This window comes from Osmerus mordax, chromosome 8 (genome assembly GCF_038355195.1).
Source record: "Osmerus mordax isolate fOsmMor3 chromosome 8, fOsmMor3.pri, whole genome shotgun sequence".
NCBI lineage: Eukaryota > Metazoa > Chordata > Actinopteri > Osmeriformes > Osmeridae > Osmerus > Osmerus mordax.
In genome coordinates this window covers 16,651,046-16,671,526 of record NC_090057.1, presented here as the reverse complement: position 1 = coordinate 16,671,526, position 20,481 = coordinate 16,651,046, and the positions used below count along the sequence as shown (strand labels likewise).

Here is a 20,481-nt window from a genome sequence, read left to right as displayed (position 1 = left end):
ACAGTACAGTTCTCAGTCAGCTGATAGATCACCTCTCCAGTCCTCCTGTCATGGGCTACCCAGACTTTGAAGAACCGTTCATTATGCATTGTGATGCGTCCCAGGAGGGACTTGGAGCGGTGCTCTATCAAAGACAGGAGGGAAGGTTAAAGGTCATCGCGTATGGCTCCCGCACACTCTGCTCCAGAGAAGAATTACCATCTACACTCTGGCAAGCTAGAGTTTTTGGCAATGAAATGGGCCATATGCGAGAGGTTTATGGATTATTTGTATTATACTCCATCGTTTGTTGTATATACAGATAATAACCCTCTCACATATGTGCGACAGCTAAATTGAATGCCACACTGCTGAGATGGGTGGCTGAATTGGCAGATTTCCGATTTTCAATTAAGTACAGGCCAGGGAAGTCTGACGCAGACGGCCTATCAAGAATGCCCCTTGACATAGAGAAGTATATGCTAACCTGTTCACAACAGATACAACCTGAAATCTTGTCCAGCGTCTCCAAAGGGTTGTCAGTCCACCAGGTGGAGAGAGAGCCGTTGCTGTGTCCAGTGACCATCACCACAGCCATCGCAGAGCTGAGCAGTGAGCCGGGGATGAGCGCAGCGAAGCAGATCGCCCCTCAAGCACTGAGAACAGCTCAAGACGAGGATCCACTGCTGAAGCAAGTGAAACAGCAGGTCGCACAACAGCAGTGGCCGAGGGTGAAGGACGCTCACAGTGAGTTGGCGGTGTTTGCAAGGGAGAAAGCAAAGTTGGTGATTGATGCTGAGGATGTTCTCCGGAGACAAACAGCAACACGAACACAACTGGTTGTGCCTCCAAAGTTCCGTCCCCTTATCCTGAGAGAGCTGCATGAAGAGATGGGACACTTGAGTGTTGAACGGACACTCCATCTAATCCGTGAGTGCTTTTTCTGGCCTCACATGCAGAGAGACGTTGAGCATCACATCAACAAGGTGTGTAACTGTGAAACGGAAAAGACCGCAGAAAGCAGTAAGAGCACCACTTACCAGTATTGTGACAACATACCCCTTTGAGATGGTCTCAATTGACTTCATGCACCTAGAGAAGTGTAAAGGAGGATATGAGTACATTCTGGTGGTCATGGACCATTTTACACGATTCGCTCAGGCGTATGCGTGTACAAATAACAGTGCTCGAACTGCAGCTGAGAAGATATTTGTTCTCAAATTCGGCTTCCCCAGTAAATTACACCATGATCAGGGTAGAGAGTTTGAGAATAAGTTATTTGCAGAGCTCCAAAAATACTGTGGCATCCAAGGTTCTCGCACCACCCCATACCACCCACAGGGGAACGGTCAAGTGGAACGCTTCAACCGCACCCTGCTGGCCATGCTGCGTAACCTGGATAATCAAGCTAAAGCAGATTGGAAAAACTCTCTTGCCAAAGTAGTACACGCCTACAATTGCACGCGCAATGAGTCCACCGGATACGCACCATATTACCTGCTCTTTGGTTGGAACCCCAGATTGCCTTTTGACATCTTGTTCGGTATCCCTCACAGTGATGGCAGTGCATCTCATGATGACTATGCAAAGAAATGGAAACGGAGGATGGAAGAGGCGTACCAGTTAGCCTCCAAGGCTGCAAAGGCAAGTGGAAACAGGGGGAAAAACCTGTATGACCGGAAGATTCAAGGTGCTGAGCTGTATCCTGGCTGCAGAGTTCTCATAAGGAACTTGACCGAAAAAGGTGGACCCGGGAAACTCAGGTCATTCTGGGAAGACAAAGTCCATGTAGTAGTAGTCAAGAGAAAACACCCAGAGAGTCCAGTTTACGAAGTACAACCAGAGGATGGCCAGGGTCGCACCAGAGTGCTTCATCGGAATCTGCTACTCCCCTGTGACTTCCTGCCAGTTGAGTCACACAAGCCTGAAAAGAAAAGAGGTGAGAGAACACACGAAGACAAAAAGACATCAACAACACAGAATGCAGAACCCGAGTCTTCATCTGACTCTGAAGAGGATGACTGGCGATGCATGTCCGGATGGCCCAAAGGAGATTCCGCAGCACAAACCAGGAGCAACCTCAGACCAGAGGCTACAGCCTTCCAGCCACGGGCTGCAACACCAGCACCTGAGGGAGATGATGTGATAGGAGAACAGACCCTGTGGACATCAGATGCAGATAGAAAGCAGGAAGAACAGATTGGGACTGAACTGGAAAATGAAGTGACGGTAACAGCAGGTCCGAGTGAGGAAATGGAAGATGCTGAGCTGAAGACAGCAAGCAATGAGGGATAAGTGGCTCCACCATCTTCACCACCTGCAAGACAATATCCTTTCAGAAATAGACATGCTCCCAAAACATTCACATATGATATGTTGGGGCAGCCCACCGTAACTGAATTAAGTTTATGAGATCATATGATGCATTTTAGAGATGCCAGTTCTTGCCATCCAGTATTAGGATGGATGCAATTTGTAAGTTCCTGTTCATGTCAAAGTCCTAGGATGGAGTGAAAATGGAAATGTGTTGTGAAGAAAATGTTTAAGAAAAGCTACTTTTAGTTTGTATAGGCCCACACAAAGTCAGTTTGTACACTTAGAATCGCACAAGGATAATTGAAGAAGAAATGGTGGTTGTAATATAATGTGTTTACAGGAGTATGGTTGAAAAGACTAACTGTGAAAAGAATCTTATAACAAAACGATATAAGGAAAAGTGATGTGTTATTAGTATCATTGAAGTATGAGATTCTATGTGATGTGATTACACTACAGGTCAAAGGTCACGCCTATTCCAGTCAAGACAAGCTACCCGTGAACACAGCGGAGTAAATGGATGGTTGTCGTAGTGCACAATGACTTCCTCTGTTTAACACATGGCATTAAGTTGAGATAGATGTGATGTGAAATCTGTCATCAGATGTGTGTCTTGAATAATGGACTCGAACCTGTAAGTGATCAAACTGTTTAAAACAGAAGGAACTGAGCCGGGAAATGTCGGGACGACATTTAGTTAAGCAGGGGAGAGTGTGGCATACCCCCCATTTTGTCTTTTCTTTGGTCCCGTTTCATAATTTTGTGGCCTTTTATTTTCTTAATTTACTATGCTGTTGCATGTTTTGGCCTTAGATGGCGCTGATAGTAAGTAATGATACTGCAGTTGCATGACGGTTAGGAAGAAGAAAAAGCTAAGCTAGACGAGTTGTCGAGGGAAAGAAAAAGAAGCAGTTGTTGTTTGTAAGTGAGATCTTAAAGTTTGAATAAAAGAAGACAATCTCCCCCCGCACACTGTTGAGAGTATCACTTTCTTCAAGTGTGCAACACAGACACATTTTCCAAGTTCTTTGAATGTATCCACAAAAACAAGAGCTCATTGCATTATGCGATAGTCCTCAGCCTCATATTTCCACAATTCATTCATTAAATGTAATCATCTTTGGACGGAATGTTCTGGAAGATGGAATAACTCACTGTGGGGACTTATAAATAGAGCCCACTAATGAAGCAGTTTATCAAGCATGTACCCAGCTATTGGACGTTATTATTTATTATTTAGCAGAAGCTCTAGTGCCATGAAATCTGCCAATATGCATTATGGCATCTGACAAAATGATTCATAGCATTCAAATTAATCAAACCGCACATCCCTAGTCTTGCATTCAATTAATTTCCTATATAATTCTTTTTTATAAAAGGCGCTTAACTTCTTGGTGAGTTTCATTAATCTCTGTATTAATAACTCTGCAAAACACATCGAATGCTATTGCCTCAGGGGAAAGAAAGTAAACACTTGGGATTGCTTTCGGGGATATTAGATGTGTTTTTTATTCTGTAGGAGTTAAGAAATATCTCACTGGCAAGACATCAGAGAAGATTCTTACCCTTTGTTCATAATCTCTTCTTGTTTGGAATCTGTGAAATATTGACTGACAAGCGTGTCAAAATGTGTACCCCGGGTTTTTGGAAAGGCATATGATCATTCAAAGGCTTTGCCATTTCGTCTTTGATTTCATTGAAGACTTTTATTACACCTGTCTCCAGATGTTCAGCACAATTTTTTATCCAGAGACAAAAGAGAGAGAGGGGGAGAGAGAGAGAAAGAAAGATATGTATTTTCTACAGTGAATAGATAGACAGACACAGACAGACAGACAGAGAGAGAGAGAAAGAGATGGATAGATAGATAGATAGCTAAAGAAAGACAAAGTGAGAGAGCGAGAGAAACAAAGACACCATTCTCATGAAATAAAACAATTGTCCGCTTCCAACAAATGGGACCGCGAGGGACCTTGAATGACCAAACCCACTTTGGTTTTCACTTTCAAACCACCTCATCGCTCACTGTTTTGGACGCTGCCCTAAAAAAACGGGGCCATAATTTCTGTCCAATTTGCTCTTGCGCTCTGTGTGTGCACACTGACAGATTGTCATATTTTGGCGGCGTTCCCAGCGCAGTGGTGCCAGGAAAGGAGTGCAGATAAACGGCCATTACCATCCACACTGTCTCATTACCCAGCTTTCAGACCCAGGAGCTACAGCCCCAAGGCCCCACACATGGGAGGGGGAAGGGGGGATCGGGGGACTGGGGATTCTGCCCATCCTAAAAGCCTATCCCCTGGGCTAAGACCCTGGACACCCTCTGTTGGGTGGACCCAGCATATACTGTACGTAAAAAAAAATACATTGTCTTTGTCTTGCATGGTTATTGAACCAACAAGGCAACTCTAAGACCACGCCATTACCTTCTACACATAAAAGATAAAAAGGAGCTTTTACCACAAAAATCGCAACATGTGACAAACATGGCCATGCAATCTATGGCTATCCCTATCGATAGGCTTCACAGTCACACGTGAGATTAAGTATCCCCCATAAACATGTTTGTGCATGCAGAATGGAACCTTGGAGGATATTGTGTGGTTGTGCGTGTGTGTTGGGTGCAAGTGCAGCCATGCTTACAGTCATGAAGCCGTCCAGGAGGCCTGAGTCGGGTTTGGGTGGGGCCTGGAGCCGCTCCATAGACCACTTCTCGATGATGGACGACACCTGAGAGTTCTCTGTATTCAGGATCCGGAAGCCGGTCATGTTAACGCCACTGTACCTGTACGGCTCCATGTCCAGGGCAAAGAGATCCTGGAAATAAGGCAGCTGTATTTATTAACCATCAATGCTTTTACTTAACTTAACATTTTTTATGAATTAATTTCTTGATAAAGCTTTCATTAATAGTCCCTTTTGATTTATTTCAGGAATTCGAACATATATGCTGTTTTAGAACATACTGTATATGCTGATGGTTATCCCATGCAGAGAAAAAGGGAGAGCGGGAGGGGACACAGAGTTATTTTCAGAAGATGCTTCATCTGCTGCTGCCGAGGCAGTGGCCTTGATTAAGCGAAGGCTTTCAAGGTTGCACAGGCAAGACTTGGTGGACCGTCATCTATCATGAGGAAATAAAAGACTGTCTCCCTGTTGACAGGCCAGCCATGTGTCTGGCTTCTGACCAGGCCAGGATGATGTCTGTGGGCTGGGTACAATGTACTGTGGACAGGGACCACAGATAGGGGAAGTGTGTGCTTGTACCTATTTGTATGTGTGTGAATGTAAGCATGTGTGTGTATGTGTGTGTATTAGAGTATATGTGAGTGGTAGGGTGCCTGTCTGTATGTGAGTGCGTGCATTTTGGGTTTGGCTGTTTGTGTTCACAGCCATACTCTCTGGGTCTGTACCAAAGTGTTGCAGTATTGGCATTGGCCATGGGCTGTGGTCTCTTCCCTGCCAAAACCGTCAATGTTGGAGCAGGCAGGGGTCCAGACTAACAAGCAACAGCAGGCCACTGAAACAAGGCCACAATCACCATCTCCGGCTCCTCTCTTAACTACATACCCAGGGTCAGATCTTTGCCCTAACATTTACTGTTATGCTCCCAAATAGGTGCACAAGCCCAGTTCTTAGGACGATAATTGACTATGTTGGTAACAGCCTCCTAGTTTTCGGTCCATTATCTGAGCTTGCTCATTCACACTCTCTCTGTCTCTCCTTCTCTCTCTCTTCTATCTGCCCAGGGAACACAGACTTTTGCTCCAGCTAGAATGAAAGGGACTCTTCATAGTTGAGGGGACACATAACTTAAAGTCTGAATGGTAATATGACACTGCTTTTGTTTCATGGGATCCAACACTGAGGTACTTAAAAGTCAAGGAATGTAAATGACACGTTACTGGGGAGTCTTTTCTGTGTACACTCAACATGTGTCCATGCATTTCTGATAAGACAATCATTTGAATATGGTTACTCTCACCTCACACTTGAAATACAGTGTCAATTTTTTGGGTAGTAAATTCTTAATAGTACATTGTTAATGGTAAACTCCTGTTATAGTTACCAGAGTGGTAAAGATGTAGTGGTAGTATTCCGTCATCATTCCCATGGCGAGAGCCTGCAGGGAACACACAACCCCAACTGCTCAATAAAGGGTGATCTGAAATAATTCAGGATGGCAAGCTGTGGTCAATGAGCAGTCTCATACACACCCAATACTCCACAGCAGTGCATTCTGTGTATTACTGATGGCTTTTCCCTACCCACTGTATGTAATGAGTGCTGGAGCCAAAACAGTATCTCAAGGATTTCTGGTAAACAGGATTTGAATAGGCACAAATTATGCCATCTCTCTGATTCCCCCATAGAGAATTGAGCTGACGTTCCCTAGTGTGTGTCTAAACAGCTTCAAGGTCAGGTGACTGATAATGTTGTACATAATTAGCCTCACTAACCCACCAAAGTCATGATTACCATGATCTTTTTTAATGATCTTGGATGGATATAAAGTGTTGATATGAATAATGTCATATTTTTTTATTACAAAAGTACATATCCGTGTGAGCAGTCAGACACTCTTTAATTAAAACTTTATTGTGGAGGAAGCATCCATTATGGCAGGGCAGTAATAGAAATCTATTATTCTACCAAGGATACAATATGTATGTTGTCATTAAAGTCAAATAATAAATCAAATATTCTAATCACTTGCTAATTCATTTTAAAAGATGATGCAATGGCTTTTTGAACAGTCTTGAACTCTAAGAAAGAAAGAAAAATACATGTTCTAAAATCTGAATCGAGAACAGAGAATACACTAGTGCTTCCTATAAATGAAGTAAATTTGTGTAAATGAAGCTAAAACGGTCTGTAAATTCTGGACCTGACCTGCTTTAGTATCCAGGCAGCCATTTCATGGCCACAGTCAAAGATCACATGAAACTCTTTTGCTTTCTTCATCTCTTTCAGAAGAGGCTTGGCGTCCTTAGTCTCTGCTGGCAATTGACGGATCTTCAAACGAATGTTGTACCGCGATGGTGCCTTGATCAGCTCCTGCAGTCGAATGAGACCTGCAGATGGCACGCATACGCATACACACACACAGCGCATGAATAGTGGACTGGATTTAAAAAAGGCCAGAGTTAAAAAAATGTTTGTTAATCTTTAACCATGTGGATGCGCATGGCACCATTTTAAAGGGTCAAAAAGATATCGGTGCAATATTGTTGGTTGATTAAATGAGGCTCATATACAGAGCTGCTAATCCATAGTTGATTAATCCTCCCATGGATGGGCGGTTCAACTTGTCCATCCACCAGAGTCAGGGTCGGTCTAGGGCCCCTCATCCTACCCAAGGTTTCCTGTGGTGACAGAGCCATAATCTGCCTGACTACCTGACTACCACATGCTGCTTCTTGAGGGAGGCCTGGGGACTGGTAGCCCCACCCCCCATATTCAGCCACAGTTCTCCTTCATCTTTGCCCCTTATTGAAGAGATGACAGATTGAAGGGGGAAATGATTCCTTGTCACTAGCATGGAAATGGTATAAGAGGCAGAAGGAGAGTTATAGTCAGCCCTTTTTTCTTCCTTTTTCTTCTTTTTTCAAAGGCTCAAAGTGCTGTGTGAGCAGTTTAACTGTCTTCATCTGAGGAGCGCTGCTGTGAAACAGGAATAGGTTGTTATGGGTGTGGGTATCGCAGAGGTAACGTGAAGGGGTTGGTGGTGGTTGGGGTAGGGGTAGGATGTGTGTGTGTGCGCGTGAGGGAGAGGAGTGCTGTATAAATTGTGAAGCCTCCTTACCTCAGGTAATCCCAGAAGATCCCCACTCTGGGGCTCTGTTTTTTCATCTGTTCCGACAATGACAGAGGGCCGTTAAGCATCAAATCTGTCAGGGGAGCTCAGCGTTTTGGGAAACACTGCTGATGCCGATGGTTGCAAGCTCCTGCTAATGCCTTGAGACTTTTCTCCTGGATCCTTGGACAGGGCATGTGTGTTGAGTTTACTGTGGATGCGTGGTTTTGTGTACGTGTGTGTGTGTAAATATTTCAGAATCAGAATCAGAAGCGAGCTCTTTGAAGCGTAAAGCCGTGGGTGTATGGGGGTTGGGGCACTTGTGTGTCTGTTTGTCTGTGTATAGGGGTGGGGTTGTGGGATTCATCGCCCCACACTGCACCATGGGGTCGAAGTGTAAGGCATGTTATGATAGAAACCTCTAATAAAGATTGTTCCTTGTGAATTGCTCCAACAACCTCCGCTACTACATCACGTCAAACTTTGTCGGCGAGTACACCAAAGTGTTGATGGAATGAGGAGGAACTGAACAGTGGCCATAACGAAGATGACTCAGACAGAGGCAACTGTTCACGGTGACTTCAAACCAAAGCTAATATACTGTCACCGCACGCAAGCAGCCCACACTCCACAGGGCAAAATGAGTGTTTTTGAAGTCAGAAGGTACTAACAGTACAGCCAGACGGACACCTTAACGCCTTCATCTCATAAGGTGAAGTGACAGAGACTAAATGCTGATGTTTAATTTCCTGTCTCTCTGAGGAAGTCATCTAGCTTGATGGCAGACAGGAAGGCTGACACTATGTAAGCACTTCTGGGTTTCAGCAGAAGTATAGTGGTTAGCACGCAGATGAGGAAGAAAAGCTCACAGCCAATCTGAGTAGTCCAAATGGACAGCTTGGGCACAGCATTCAAAGCCCAGTTCTACTACCAACCGAACACGCTTCAGAAGATTAATCGAATTCCGTGACATAGTGGTCAAGCTTCTCTTTACATAAATGCTATCTTTTCCTTCAAGTGATGAGCACCCGACGCTTCACCTTGTAAAAATATCATAGCACTCAGTGCTGAATTATGAGCGTGCTTGTAAAACTCACGACCCAAAGTCTGCCTTTACGACAAGCAGTGAGTTGGCGGGGACGACCCTCAAAGGATCAGCGCCTGTTGGTTATTCATGGCTGGTGTCAGCCCACACATTCCTTCTGCTTGGCATTAATCTGAGGCGACTTAGGGTCATGCTGGGTAATGTGTTTTTTTCCCCCCAATGCTCACTATCATTGAGCGCTTAGGGTCTGGATGTGGACTACATACCTGGAAGACTCTTGGCAAGAACAGAGTACTATTGATTTTCGAATTAAGTTGACAGGTTACAAAGCACTCTATGCTAAATTGAGAGGGGAGGAGGCTGTGTGTTTTCTCAAACGTTGCATATTGGCATTGCACACACTGAGGAGGAACTCGAATCCTTGTTTTTGAATATGTATTTTCCCACCTCCAAAGTACACTGATATTGCACTGGTCACATACAGCACCATCATAAACAACTGTACAACTGGGACAACTGTACCTGTACCTGTGCTGTCGTCGTATACAACAGTGACAGTCCTCCACTTGAAGAAATGGACCAGGTCCAGTATGGCCCGGCTCAGGGAAGAGAAGTCTGGGTAGAGGCTGACGTAGTACGAGTCCCTGTTATCTGACACCTGGTGCTTCCATTTGGTCTGAATGTGGGGAACGCCCAGCGCGTTGCAGATGGACTGGACTGCGTTGGCCGAAGAGCTGTGGGAAGGGCCAAAGATGGCTGCCACCCCCAGAGATAGTTGGTCACAGGCTGGAAGGGTGGGGAGCAAAAGTGGGGAGGGGCAGAAAAGATATACTCAGGAACAATTAAGGAGATGCGAGGAAGGTTACAGAAATACATTCCCTGTGTCCCAAATTGATACTTTTTACTTTTAGAACATACTGCAGTTGCCCTTAAAAAATACTTACTGTTGCATGCAATATGCACACAAATGGAACTACAACTTTGTCATAACTTTGTGCCTTGAACTTTGACCCTGTTTCTCATACATCAGTCACAGTTCGTAGTGTAATATTTTTATATAGCTGGAAAAATTGTTGTTTTAACCTTTGTTTACCACAAAGATTATTTTCTCCAATAATCCAAAATCATTATATTTTTGTCAAGGGAATCAGGGTAATGCTAACTTCCAGGTTGGCCTACAAAAATACATAATTGCTGCAACACTCTATTCAAGTGCACTTAACTCTTACAACACTGCAACACATTATTTTTGTTGAGTCATATCATTTTACAATCCGAAACAAACATTGGCCTTAAGATGTCTACTATTGACTGTCTGTGATTAAGGTCAGCCTCTTCTCACCTTTTCTGGAGGCCTCAAAGCTGTCGAAGATGTTTATTCTCTGGATGTCATAGGTGAGGGTAGTATTGGGCAGTAGTGTGCGGTTCCTGTTTATGGTGTTCAAGGCAAACTTAAAAGCTAGTTCCTCTGCTCCTGATGGGCCACTTTCGATGGATTCAAAAATTCCTCCTAAGAGGATGACACAGCAGAAAACAAGTTTAAGCCTCAGTTCCTCATTTTATGACTGCAATGGACTCCTCCGCAACAGGCGATGTTTTTAGAGCGAGATAATCGACCCGACAGCTGCAATTACACAGTTGAAGAGTGGACACTTGTTTGAAACATTTAGCGAATTCTCTCGCTCCTTTAGGGGCTATTGCGATGTAACCCTTTGTCATAAAGGGTGAGTGTATTTTAGAGCAATTAACCTGGATGGGAGGTTAGTGTAGGGGTTGTTGACCCCTCCTCCCAGCTCTGACTGCCAGGTTCACCTGCCCGCTTTGTTCCATTGATTTATATGCCGTTAGATGAAGAAAAAAGAGGTGGGAAAATAGTCTGAAAAAGAAGCAAAGCATGAGAAGGACACGAAAAGAGATGGGATGAGAGTAAGATGAATTATAAAGATTGCCTGACAAGAATGTTAAGATGCAATAATGTGAGATACTTTAAGCCACTTTACTTATTGTTGTACCAGTAAATGGTCATTACCTAAAGAACTGTTAACTCTTTCCAGATGTTGGGACATAGTTACAATGTATGTGTTTTAAAAGAAGTTTACAGTTGGTTAAAAAGCTTGATACAATGAATGTTGATTCAACTCCATTTGGCAGAGATGCCACTTGCAGTTTTATGACACCTAACTAGGAGACGGGAAGTCTAGAGACGGGAAGTCTGGGTGACCTGGAAGAGTTCTTGTCACCTGGGGGGAAGAGACAGTTGGTCTGAAGACAACGTGGATTCAACTGTATTGTTCTTGTGACCTGAGGGAGTAGGTTTAGATAGATTAATTGATCCAGCTGCTCTGACCTTTTGGTAATAGAGATTGTGTCCTGTTTCATGGTTTGTGTTAATTAAATTATTGTTTGAAGATGACCACACAAAGGACAGTTGACCATTTGGCTGGCCAACTCCTGTGGCTTTATTATCTACTGGTCTGGAGAGAGATGCAACATCAAAGAACTGTGGGACATTTGGTATGGAGTTATATTGTCACGCTGTCACTGACCAGTGCTAGCCAATCACAGAGAACGCTATATTGATTGATTGACCATCTAGAAGACCATTTGTTCTAAGTTTATATAAGGCAGTGTGTATGGATGTTCGCCACCACTCTTCCGAACGACCTGTAGCTTATAGCCTGTGTGTCCTTCATTATGACTGGTCACAGAGTACTTTGTTAATTCTTAAGATTTGTGCAAATGTCGCGGGTCATAAGATGTTGATGGAATAATTGGTTGAGGGAGTGTTGGGTTGGATGATTGTCAACAGGTGCCGACTCCGGAGGGGGGCATGGTCGCTCGGCGCATAAGCCCAGAAAAGAGGGACGCAGGACGAAGAGGGCAGATTTCGGTAGACGAAGGACGCTACAACCCCTGTGACAACGAGAATCGCCGGACAAAGGGACGTTCCACAATTTAAGCTGGTGTATAGCCTATTATGTTAGCGGCCTCGGAGGTTCCAACTGTCGTCTCGGGCTATAGTGGACTTATCCACAAGCTGGTGTGGGAGTGCCGACCTGGTTCGGGATTATAACAGACGCTTTATTGGCGACCAACTGCCGGTGCTGGGACGAGGACACCGCTTCTGAACTCTGAGGTTGGAGGTTGGAGCTGAACTATCAGCGAAATTGACTACATGGGGGGGGGGGGGGGGTTGCTTTTATGGGAAGCGGACCTTAAATCCATTTATATTTTATATAAATAATAATTGTAACTACTTGCTTGTGTGGGATTTGGGTGGTTTAAACCCAGGAGAGGGTTCCACTAACTGGAGAAGGGTAGGGATTGGGGTCGGAATAAATTCAAACTGTGGCCTGACAGACCCTGGACTCCACTGTGTGGAGAGTGTGAATTGTAGACCTTGGTTTTAACGTGTGCGCATGATAGCGGTGCAGTGCAAATTTCTAGTCTTCTAATTGAGTCCAGTGAGCTTCTTAGTCTAGTCATTGGGTGGGTGTGACAGTTTGCAGTGCATAGGAGAGTCTAATTGTGGCAGCACACTTCGTGGGCAGCAGGTGGCTAAGGAGGGGCTAGGGCTTCTTTGGGCTGGTTCCATCCTAAACCCCGGTTCTTATGCCACACAAGGAACATTGGTGTCTATTCCAGCGTTGTATGCTCTCTTGGAGTTTACCATACCAAAGCCTTGTATTATGAATTTTTGTACCCAATAAAGTATAGTGATTTTTGCTACTTCTGTGTGTTCATCTGAGTTGTTGGGGATTACACCGAGGGCCCAGTGTTGTCGTAGAGAAGGTTGTTTGTAATTTACATCTCAAAGCCTTACCTTTCTGCGCGACATTGGGTTTTTCTGGCGTAGTCGGCAGGATCCCCAACGGTCAGAGATCATGACAGAGGAGCAGAATCAGCCAGGCCCAAGCCAACGAGCTAGGTCGGACACCCCAGGGGTCAGTAATGAGCAGCCACCCCCTGGCTCCCTAACAATGAGTCATGTTATGTTACCCTGGTTTGTTGGTGCCCCCTGGATCCCCAAGTTTAGTGGGGAGGGAAATGTGATCACGTTTTGTAAGTGGAAGGCTCAGGGTGAAGCATTTTTGCGTGCCCAGCTTAATTCCCAACAAAAAGTTGATTTCCTTTTGCATGCTTTGGATGGTAGGGCCCATAGGGAGTAAATGCTGCTGCCAGACAATGACGCAGACTCTGACGTGAAGATCCTACTGGCTCTGTCCAAAAAGTATGGCGACCACCGTTCCTCTGATGGCTTACGGGCCGAATTCTTTGAGTGTAGGCAGACAGCGGGGGAAGGGGTAGAAGAATTTATTCTTCGTCTTCGTGAGTTCTTTTTCAGATGGCAACAGGTTGACTCCCGCCACGCCAGTCCAATGGAAAGGATCCTCCAGACTCAGCTGGCCCGGGGGCTTCGGGAAGGACCAGTGAAGAGAGATCATGAGGCTGATTAGGCGTGCTTCACCGGGACTGACGTTTGAAGAGGCATGCAAGGAGGAAATGGCCGTGGAGCGGGAAGCCGGCCGTGAAGATGAGGCGTTAGCCTGTCAGACTCGCACAGAACCCCCGGAACGGGGCACATCACAACCGCCGGCCCCTGCTAGGGATCTACAGCACCTCCGTGAGTCCTTGCGGGCAGAGTTAAAACAAGAGGTACAAGAACAAATGGCCGTCTTAAGTAAGACCCTGGTGGAGGAACTGAGAGGGCAATACCGGCCAACGGAACCCAGCCGAGGCCCCCCTTTTCGGAGGTATCCGCAGGGTGGTGACCGCCCAACCAACCCCAGACCACCTCAAAACCCAGGACATTTTCAGTGGGACGCTGAAGGGCGACCAATTTGCAGAGACTGTGGAGTGGCAGGTCACATCCAACGCTACTGCCCTCGTCGGCCTACTGCCGCGGGTTTTCATCTGCCTCGGCCACTGCAGGGCGAGTGACTGAGGCAAGGCCCTGTATGGCGGCCCCTAAGAGGACCGCGGTAGTGGGTCGGTGCCCTGAAGTGGAAGTTACCATCCGAGGGAGGAAGATTCCCTGTGTTTTAGACACAGGTTCACAGGTGACCCTTTTTAGCCACACTCTGTTTCAGAAATACTTTGGGGAAGAGGTACTACGTGATGCAAGAGACCTTCCCTGGCTAACACTCAAGGCTGCAAATGGCCTAAAGATTCCTTATGTAGGTTATGCAGTGCTGGATTTCATAGTGGGGGGTTTAGAGATACCATCCAGGGGTGTCGTCATAGTCCAGGATGCTTGCCTGAGTACCGAATATGGGTTATTGGGCATGAATGTAATCTCGGAATGTTGGGAGGCTTTGTTTCAGAAGGGCCATCCGGGCGAGGTGGCTTTCAAGTCTATGGTTCCCCCAGCAGCCGAGAAAGCATGGGATAAAGCCTTTACCCTCTGCAGACGAGTGCAAGTTGAGCCCGGTGACGAGCAGGTGTGGGGAGTGGCCAAACTCCAGCGACAAGCCCCTGTCTCTGTGCCAGCGGAGTCTGAGATTGTGATCTGGGCCAATATCCCCCAAAGACTCGAACGGAGTGATTGCCCGGTGCTCATCGAAGACCTCGGGGGTGATGCGGGGGAACAGGAGTGGCGTGTGGCCCGGACGCTAAGTTGGACTCGGGGAGGTAAAGTAATGCTGCGCATTTGTAATCCCCATGCTCACCCTGTGACACTCCCACAGAGACGGGCACTAGCCAGTGTGACCCAAATCAACTCCAAGGACGTGCGGGCACGTCACTGTCTGGTGCTTCAGGCCACAGCACCACGTGAAGTGGAGATGGACATACAACTGGTACCAGAGACCCCACCGGTGCCCGAGAGCCAACTGGCTGACCACCCAGCCCTGGATCTTCGGGGTGAAGGGTTGACGACACCCCAGTAGCGGCAGCTGGCGGTACTCCTACACAAATGGACAGGGATTTTTGCGGCTAACGAAGATGACTTTGGCCACACCGCGGTAGTACAGCACCAAATCCCAACTGGCACTGCACCCCCGATCAGAGAGAGGTATCGGCCCATCCCGCCCAATTTGTATTCTGAACTGAAAACCCTGCTCCAAGGTATGTTGGATAGTGGGGTGGTTACTGAAAGCTCCAGTCCCTGGGCAGCCCCAGTGGTCTTGGTACGTAAGAAGGATGGCTCGCGGCGGTTTTGTGTAGATTACCGTAAGCTTAATGCAGTCACCCATAAGGATGCTTTCCCTCTGCCCAGAATCGAGGAGACCTTGACTGGGTTGAAACAGGCAGAGTGGTATTCAACGCTGGATATGGCGAGTGGCTACTGGCAGGTCGAGGTTGCCCCTGCAGACCAGGAAAAAACTCCATTTGCCACACCAGTGGGACTTTACCAGTTTTCACGGATGCCGTTTGGGCTGTGTAATGCCCCAGCTACATTCCAGCATTTAATGCAGCGCTGCTTAGGGGCGCATGTACACGACCATCTCCTAATCTATCTGGACGACGTGATTGTGTATTCACCCGATTTCCAAAGTCACCTGCAACATCTGGAGATGGTGTTCACCCGCCTAAGAGACCACGGCCTTAAACTTCAGCCCCGGAAATGCAGGCTATTCCAATGGGAGGTAAAGTACCTTGGACATGTGGTCAGTGGTCAGGGGGTATCGACGGACCCAGACAAGACTGCCGCTGTGCGAGACTGGCCCACGCCTACCACGGTGAAACAGGTTCGCTCCTTTTTGGGGTTCGCGGGCTACTACAGACGCTTCGTCCCAGCCTTCGCCAGAGTGGCAAGCCCTTTACACCGCTTACTGCAAGGTAAAACAGGGCGTGGGGTGGCTCCTGTGACTTGGACACAGGAATGCCAGGAGGCCTTTGACAAGCTAAAACAAGCATTGCTCTCTACCCCAATATTCACCTTCGCAGATTTCGCCCACCCGTTTAAGGTATACACTGATGCTAGCCTGGAGGGCCTAGGGGCCGTCCTAGCCCAAATCCAAGGGGGTAGCAAGAGAGTCATTGCTTACGGCAGCCGCAGCCTTCTCCCATCAGAGCGTAATGACCAGAATTACAGCTCCTTCAAACTGGAGCTATTGGCCCTTAAGTGGGCTGTGACTGAGAAATTTAAGGACTATTTGTGGGGGGCCCAGTTCACAGTGGTTACAGACAATAAGCCATTGGTGCACCTGGACACTGCTCGCCTGGGGACGGTTGAACAGAGGTGGGTAGCACAGCTGGCTAATTACTCATTCAATATAAATTACAGGCCTGGGTCTTCAAATCAGAATGCAGACTTGTTGTCCAGACTCCCGGGCACACAGACAGCAGATGCACTGGCTGTTCAGGAGTTACAAGAGGAAGAGGTGAGCCCGGAACTAGGGGAACAAGGTATGCAACCTTCGAAGGACTCATGGCAGGCACGGCAAATGCAGGACCCTGACCTCTGCCTACTGCGAAACTGGCTACGAGAGGGTGAGTTACCTGCAAAAGAGTTAAGGCGGAACTTCTCACCTGTACTTTGCCGGTTGTTGCAGGAATGGGACCGTCTGAAGGAACAAGATGGCCTCCTGGTAAGATGCATTGAGGAACCTGACACCCAGACACAAGCTGGTCAACTCCTGGTCCCTAAAGCCTATGCTTGTGGGCTGTGGAAGGATTACCATCAGATGACTGGGCATTCCAGTGCCGAAAAGGTCCTATCTGTTCTGCGCCGCCGCTTTTTCTGGGCTGGTATGGGTAAGGAGGTGCAAGCTTGGACCCGGGGTTGCGCCATATGTGCGGCCAGTAAGCTGGGAAGGGAGCCTCATGCTCCTCTCAAATCCATCGAGACCAGTTACCCGTTTGAAGTAGTGGGGCTAGACTATTTGGCTTTAAGTCGACCAACCGATCGTTATCCCTATGTGCTGGTCATCACTGATCTCTTTTCCAGATATGCCCTGGCAATACCGACCAAGGACCAGACTGCAATAACGACAGTGAAAGCCCTTTGGACTTCCTTGATCCAGTCCTTTGGATGCCCGGAACGGTTCCTGACCGATCAAGGGGCAGCATTTGAGTCGGCATTGTTACTTCAGTTGTGCAATTTGTATGGCTGTGTGAAAGCACGTACCACCCCATACCATCCTCAGGGAAATGGTGCCTGCAGTTCAATAAGACGCTATTGGGGATTCTAAGCTCTTTGGATCCGGAGATACACTTCCAACGGACCTTAAATCCATTTATATTTTAGATAAATATTAATTGTAACTACTTGCTTGTGTGGGATTTGGGTGGTTTAAACCCAGGAGAGGGTTCCACTAACTGGAGAAGGGTGGGATTGGGGTCGGAATAAATTCAAACTGTGGCCTGACAGACCCTGGCGCCTGGGCTGCGGCCTACCCTGTGTGGAGAGTGTGAATTGCAGACCTTGGTTTTAACGTGTGCGCATGATAGCGGTGCAGTGCAATTTTCTAGTCTTCTAATTGAGTGCAGTGAGCTTCTTAGTCTAGTCATTGGGTGGGTGTGACAGTTTGCAGTGCATAGGAGAGTCTAATTGTGGCAGCACACTTTGTGGGCAGCAGGTGGCTAAGGAGGGGCTAGGGCTTCTTTGGGCTGGTTCCATCCTAAACCCCGGTTCTTATGCCACACAAGGAACATTGGTGTCTATTCCAGCGTTGTATGCTCTCTTGGAGTTTACCATACCAAAGCCTTGTATTATGAATTTTTATACCCAATAAAGTATAGTGATTTTTGCTACTTCTGTGTGTTCATCTGAGTTGTTGGGGATTACACTGAGGGCTCAGTGTTGTGGTAGCGAAGGTTGTTTGTAATTTACATCTCAAAGCCTTACCTCTCTGCGCGACACAAACTAAATCAATTGTATTGAAACCGCCATCTTGACTATTCAAATTACACAGTACCGCTAGAATTTTCCTTGACAACCATGCCACCAATGGCTGACATGTTTTACCAAACAGCTGGTGTGAGATCAACCAATTGCTAATATTTCTGCGTGAATCTGAGCCAAAGGGGTTTTTGGGGAAAAACAGGATTATTTCAGCCTGTTCAGAAACCTCAATATAACTGAGAGAACTCTATATACTGATGAAAATGGCAAAACAACAGATAAATAAAAACAATGTCCGTCCTATTCTTATTGTCTTTGATTCATTATATACACAACTGAGACTTCTAAGAATGACTTTGAATTTCAGATCTTATAAAAATATATATATATAACTGTCATTCACAAAATCAGAGCGCAGACCTTGACAAAAAGTCTTAAGATCTTCTATGCATCTCCTCTTACTGGCCTGGAACCTTAAAAATGAATGCAGAAGAGGAATGAATGAATCTGTTAGAATTAACTTCAGATGCCTCCAGAGTTCAGGAGTCAAGTGATCCTCTCAAGGAGCATGCCGAGTTTGACATAATCCAAGCTGAAGGGGTTTCAACCGGCATTAAAGCCTGCTTATTGATTCAATTACATCAGGGCAGAGATGGAGAGAGAAAGGGAGGGATGAAGAAAGACCACAAGTGACAGAAACAGAGAAAGAATGAGAGAGGAAAGGAAAAAGCAAGAAAACAATAACAGAGAAAAAGAGGGTGGAGGGAGAAAGAGAAAGTGTTGGAGAAAAGAAAATAGCATTTTCCCTTTAATTAATGAGTAAGGAGCGGATAGGGATGGAGAGAGCATGAGGAATGGTGAGAGAATAGAGATAATTGCTTCAAGCAGACTGTCTGGGGCTAGAAGAAAAAAAGGCAAGGAAGAGAATGGAGGAGATAAAAGGATGGAAAGGCTCCATCTGCTCCACTTTATTAGCTTTATTCTACATCTCCATGACAAGCAGCCATAGTATGTTTCTTAAAGCGCATCTTTGAAGTCACTGTCTTTAATTTATCAAAAGTTTCAAGTTTATTTGCTATTTGTAACAAATACAGCTCAGCCTACATGTAATTATTTGGTCCTGCTCCTATTGACAATCCCAGCGGGATATCTAAATATATAATGAATCATCTAAACCTACGTAAAACATACTGTTAATTCTAACCTAGCCTATGAGCTATCAAAAGGTCAGTATTGAAGAAAATAATTTGATGTGACCTTTCTATACTTTCATAAATTACACAGCTACAGATCACATTATATTTATTGTTTCATCATGCTCATTTACATAAATACATATATGATTAGAGTAGAAGGTGTGAAGAATCAGCCTTGGTCTGATTAAGGCCGTGGTGGCAGAGTATGAAATAGAGACCTTGGTTCAATATATTCAACCCAGATAAAGATTTTCCTGTAGTGTGACGCTCTCATAAGTGGAATATGTGAGAGCTACATAGCACTTGACTTAAAACTGTCTATTGTGTCTTACTTAAACAGACACTAATAATTTAGTGGGAAGAGACATTTTGATAATAAAACTGTTTTCTAAGGCCATCTCATCAATTTAGATTAGAAGGTCTACTATTCAGAAGGCCTACCATTCAGAGAGAGAAACTCCCTGTTGTCAGATAAGAGTGCAAAGACCGCATTATGTTGCAACCTCTAACAATCATTGGTCCGAAATTGCAGTTTATATTCCTTCAGGACTTTAGAAATATTCCTGTCAGGACACAATTGTCTAAGGTTAAATACATCCAACACATCACATAGTGTTAGTAATGCTCAGAGGCTTAAGATACTTTCAGGTTTCTTGCCTTAACCTAGCTCCAAAAGCTGTTCCTTTTTTGCGTCGGAACTTAAAAGACAGACAATAGTTTTAACAACCATCACACACACCCTTGATCATTAAGTCATCTCTGATGTTGATTTAAATTAAAATTAAAATTTATGCATTTAGCAGACTCTTATCCAAAGCGACTTCCAAGCGACTTAAATTGATCATTTCTTACAATAACCTATTTGTGCTTCGTAACGCAGCCTTTTTCTACTTCTCATATGCATACATATGAAAAACATTTCTAATTAATGATTTACACTTATGCATTAACTAATTAATCTATTGCTTATGCATGACAAATTCACTTACAGTTTATTGAATTAAAACTGTAGTCCTACACAACCCATCATACACTTGACAATCCAATGAGTACCCAAGCCAAAAAAGATCATACTTAAAGTATAACATATATTAAAGTTGTCAATGAGTATGTGAATGTACACAATCTGTACATCTTACAGTTTTTCACAATTGCTAAAACACATTTCTTGAAACAGTCACCCACTTTCTCAAAACTCTAAACACAAAACCTCATCTTCAAGCACTATTTACAAAACCTCTGAATCCTCTTGCAAAATGAAACTTTCGCCTCAAAACAGATTTACCTGTGCTCAAAATCAAACACTGCTCTCAAATCATAAACAAAGTGATCAAAATTATATACACTATCGAGCAGTCAG

General features: G+C 45.4%; 1 protein-coding gene across 2 annotated transcripts in view; it reads right to left on the bottom strand.

Moving 5' to 3' along the window:
* The window catches only part of LOC136947954 (glutamate receptor ionotropic, kainate 2), a 99,020-nt gene that overhangs the window by 46,367 nt on the left and 32,172 nt on the right, over nucleotides 1-20,481 (bottom strand). Inside the window, exons 2-6 of one of the 2 annotated variants that reach the window (XM_067242196.1) lie at nucleotides 10,480-10,647; nucleotides 9,660-9,923; nucleotides 7,189-7,370; nucleotides 6,365-6,418; nucleotides 4,939-5,112 (exon numbers count right to left, since the gene is read on the bottom strand). In XM_067242196.1, coding sequence (XP_067098297.1) covers nucleotides 4,939-5,112; nucleotides 6,365-6,418; nucleotides 7,189-7,370; nucleotides 9,660-9,923; nucleotides 10,480-10,647 — 842 coding nt within the window. The remainder of the gene's footprint in view (nucleotides 1-4,938; nucleotides 5,113-6,364; nucleotides 6,419-7,188; nucleotides 7,371-9,659; nucleotides 9,924-10,479; nucleotides 10,648-20,481) is intronic. The other variant, XM_067242197.1, reaches the window with a different exon arrangement.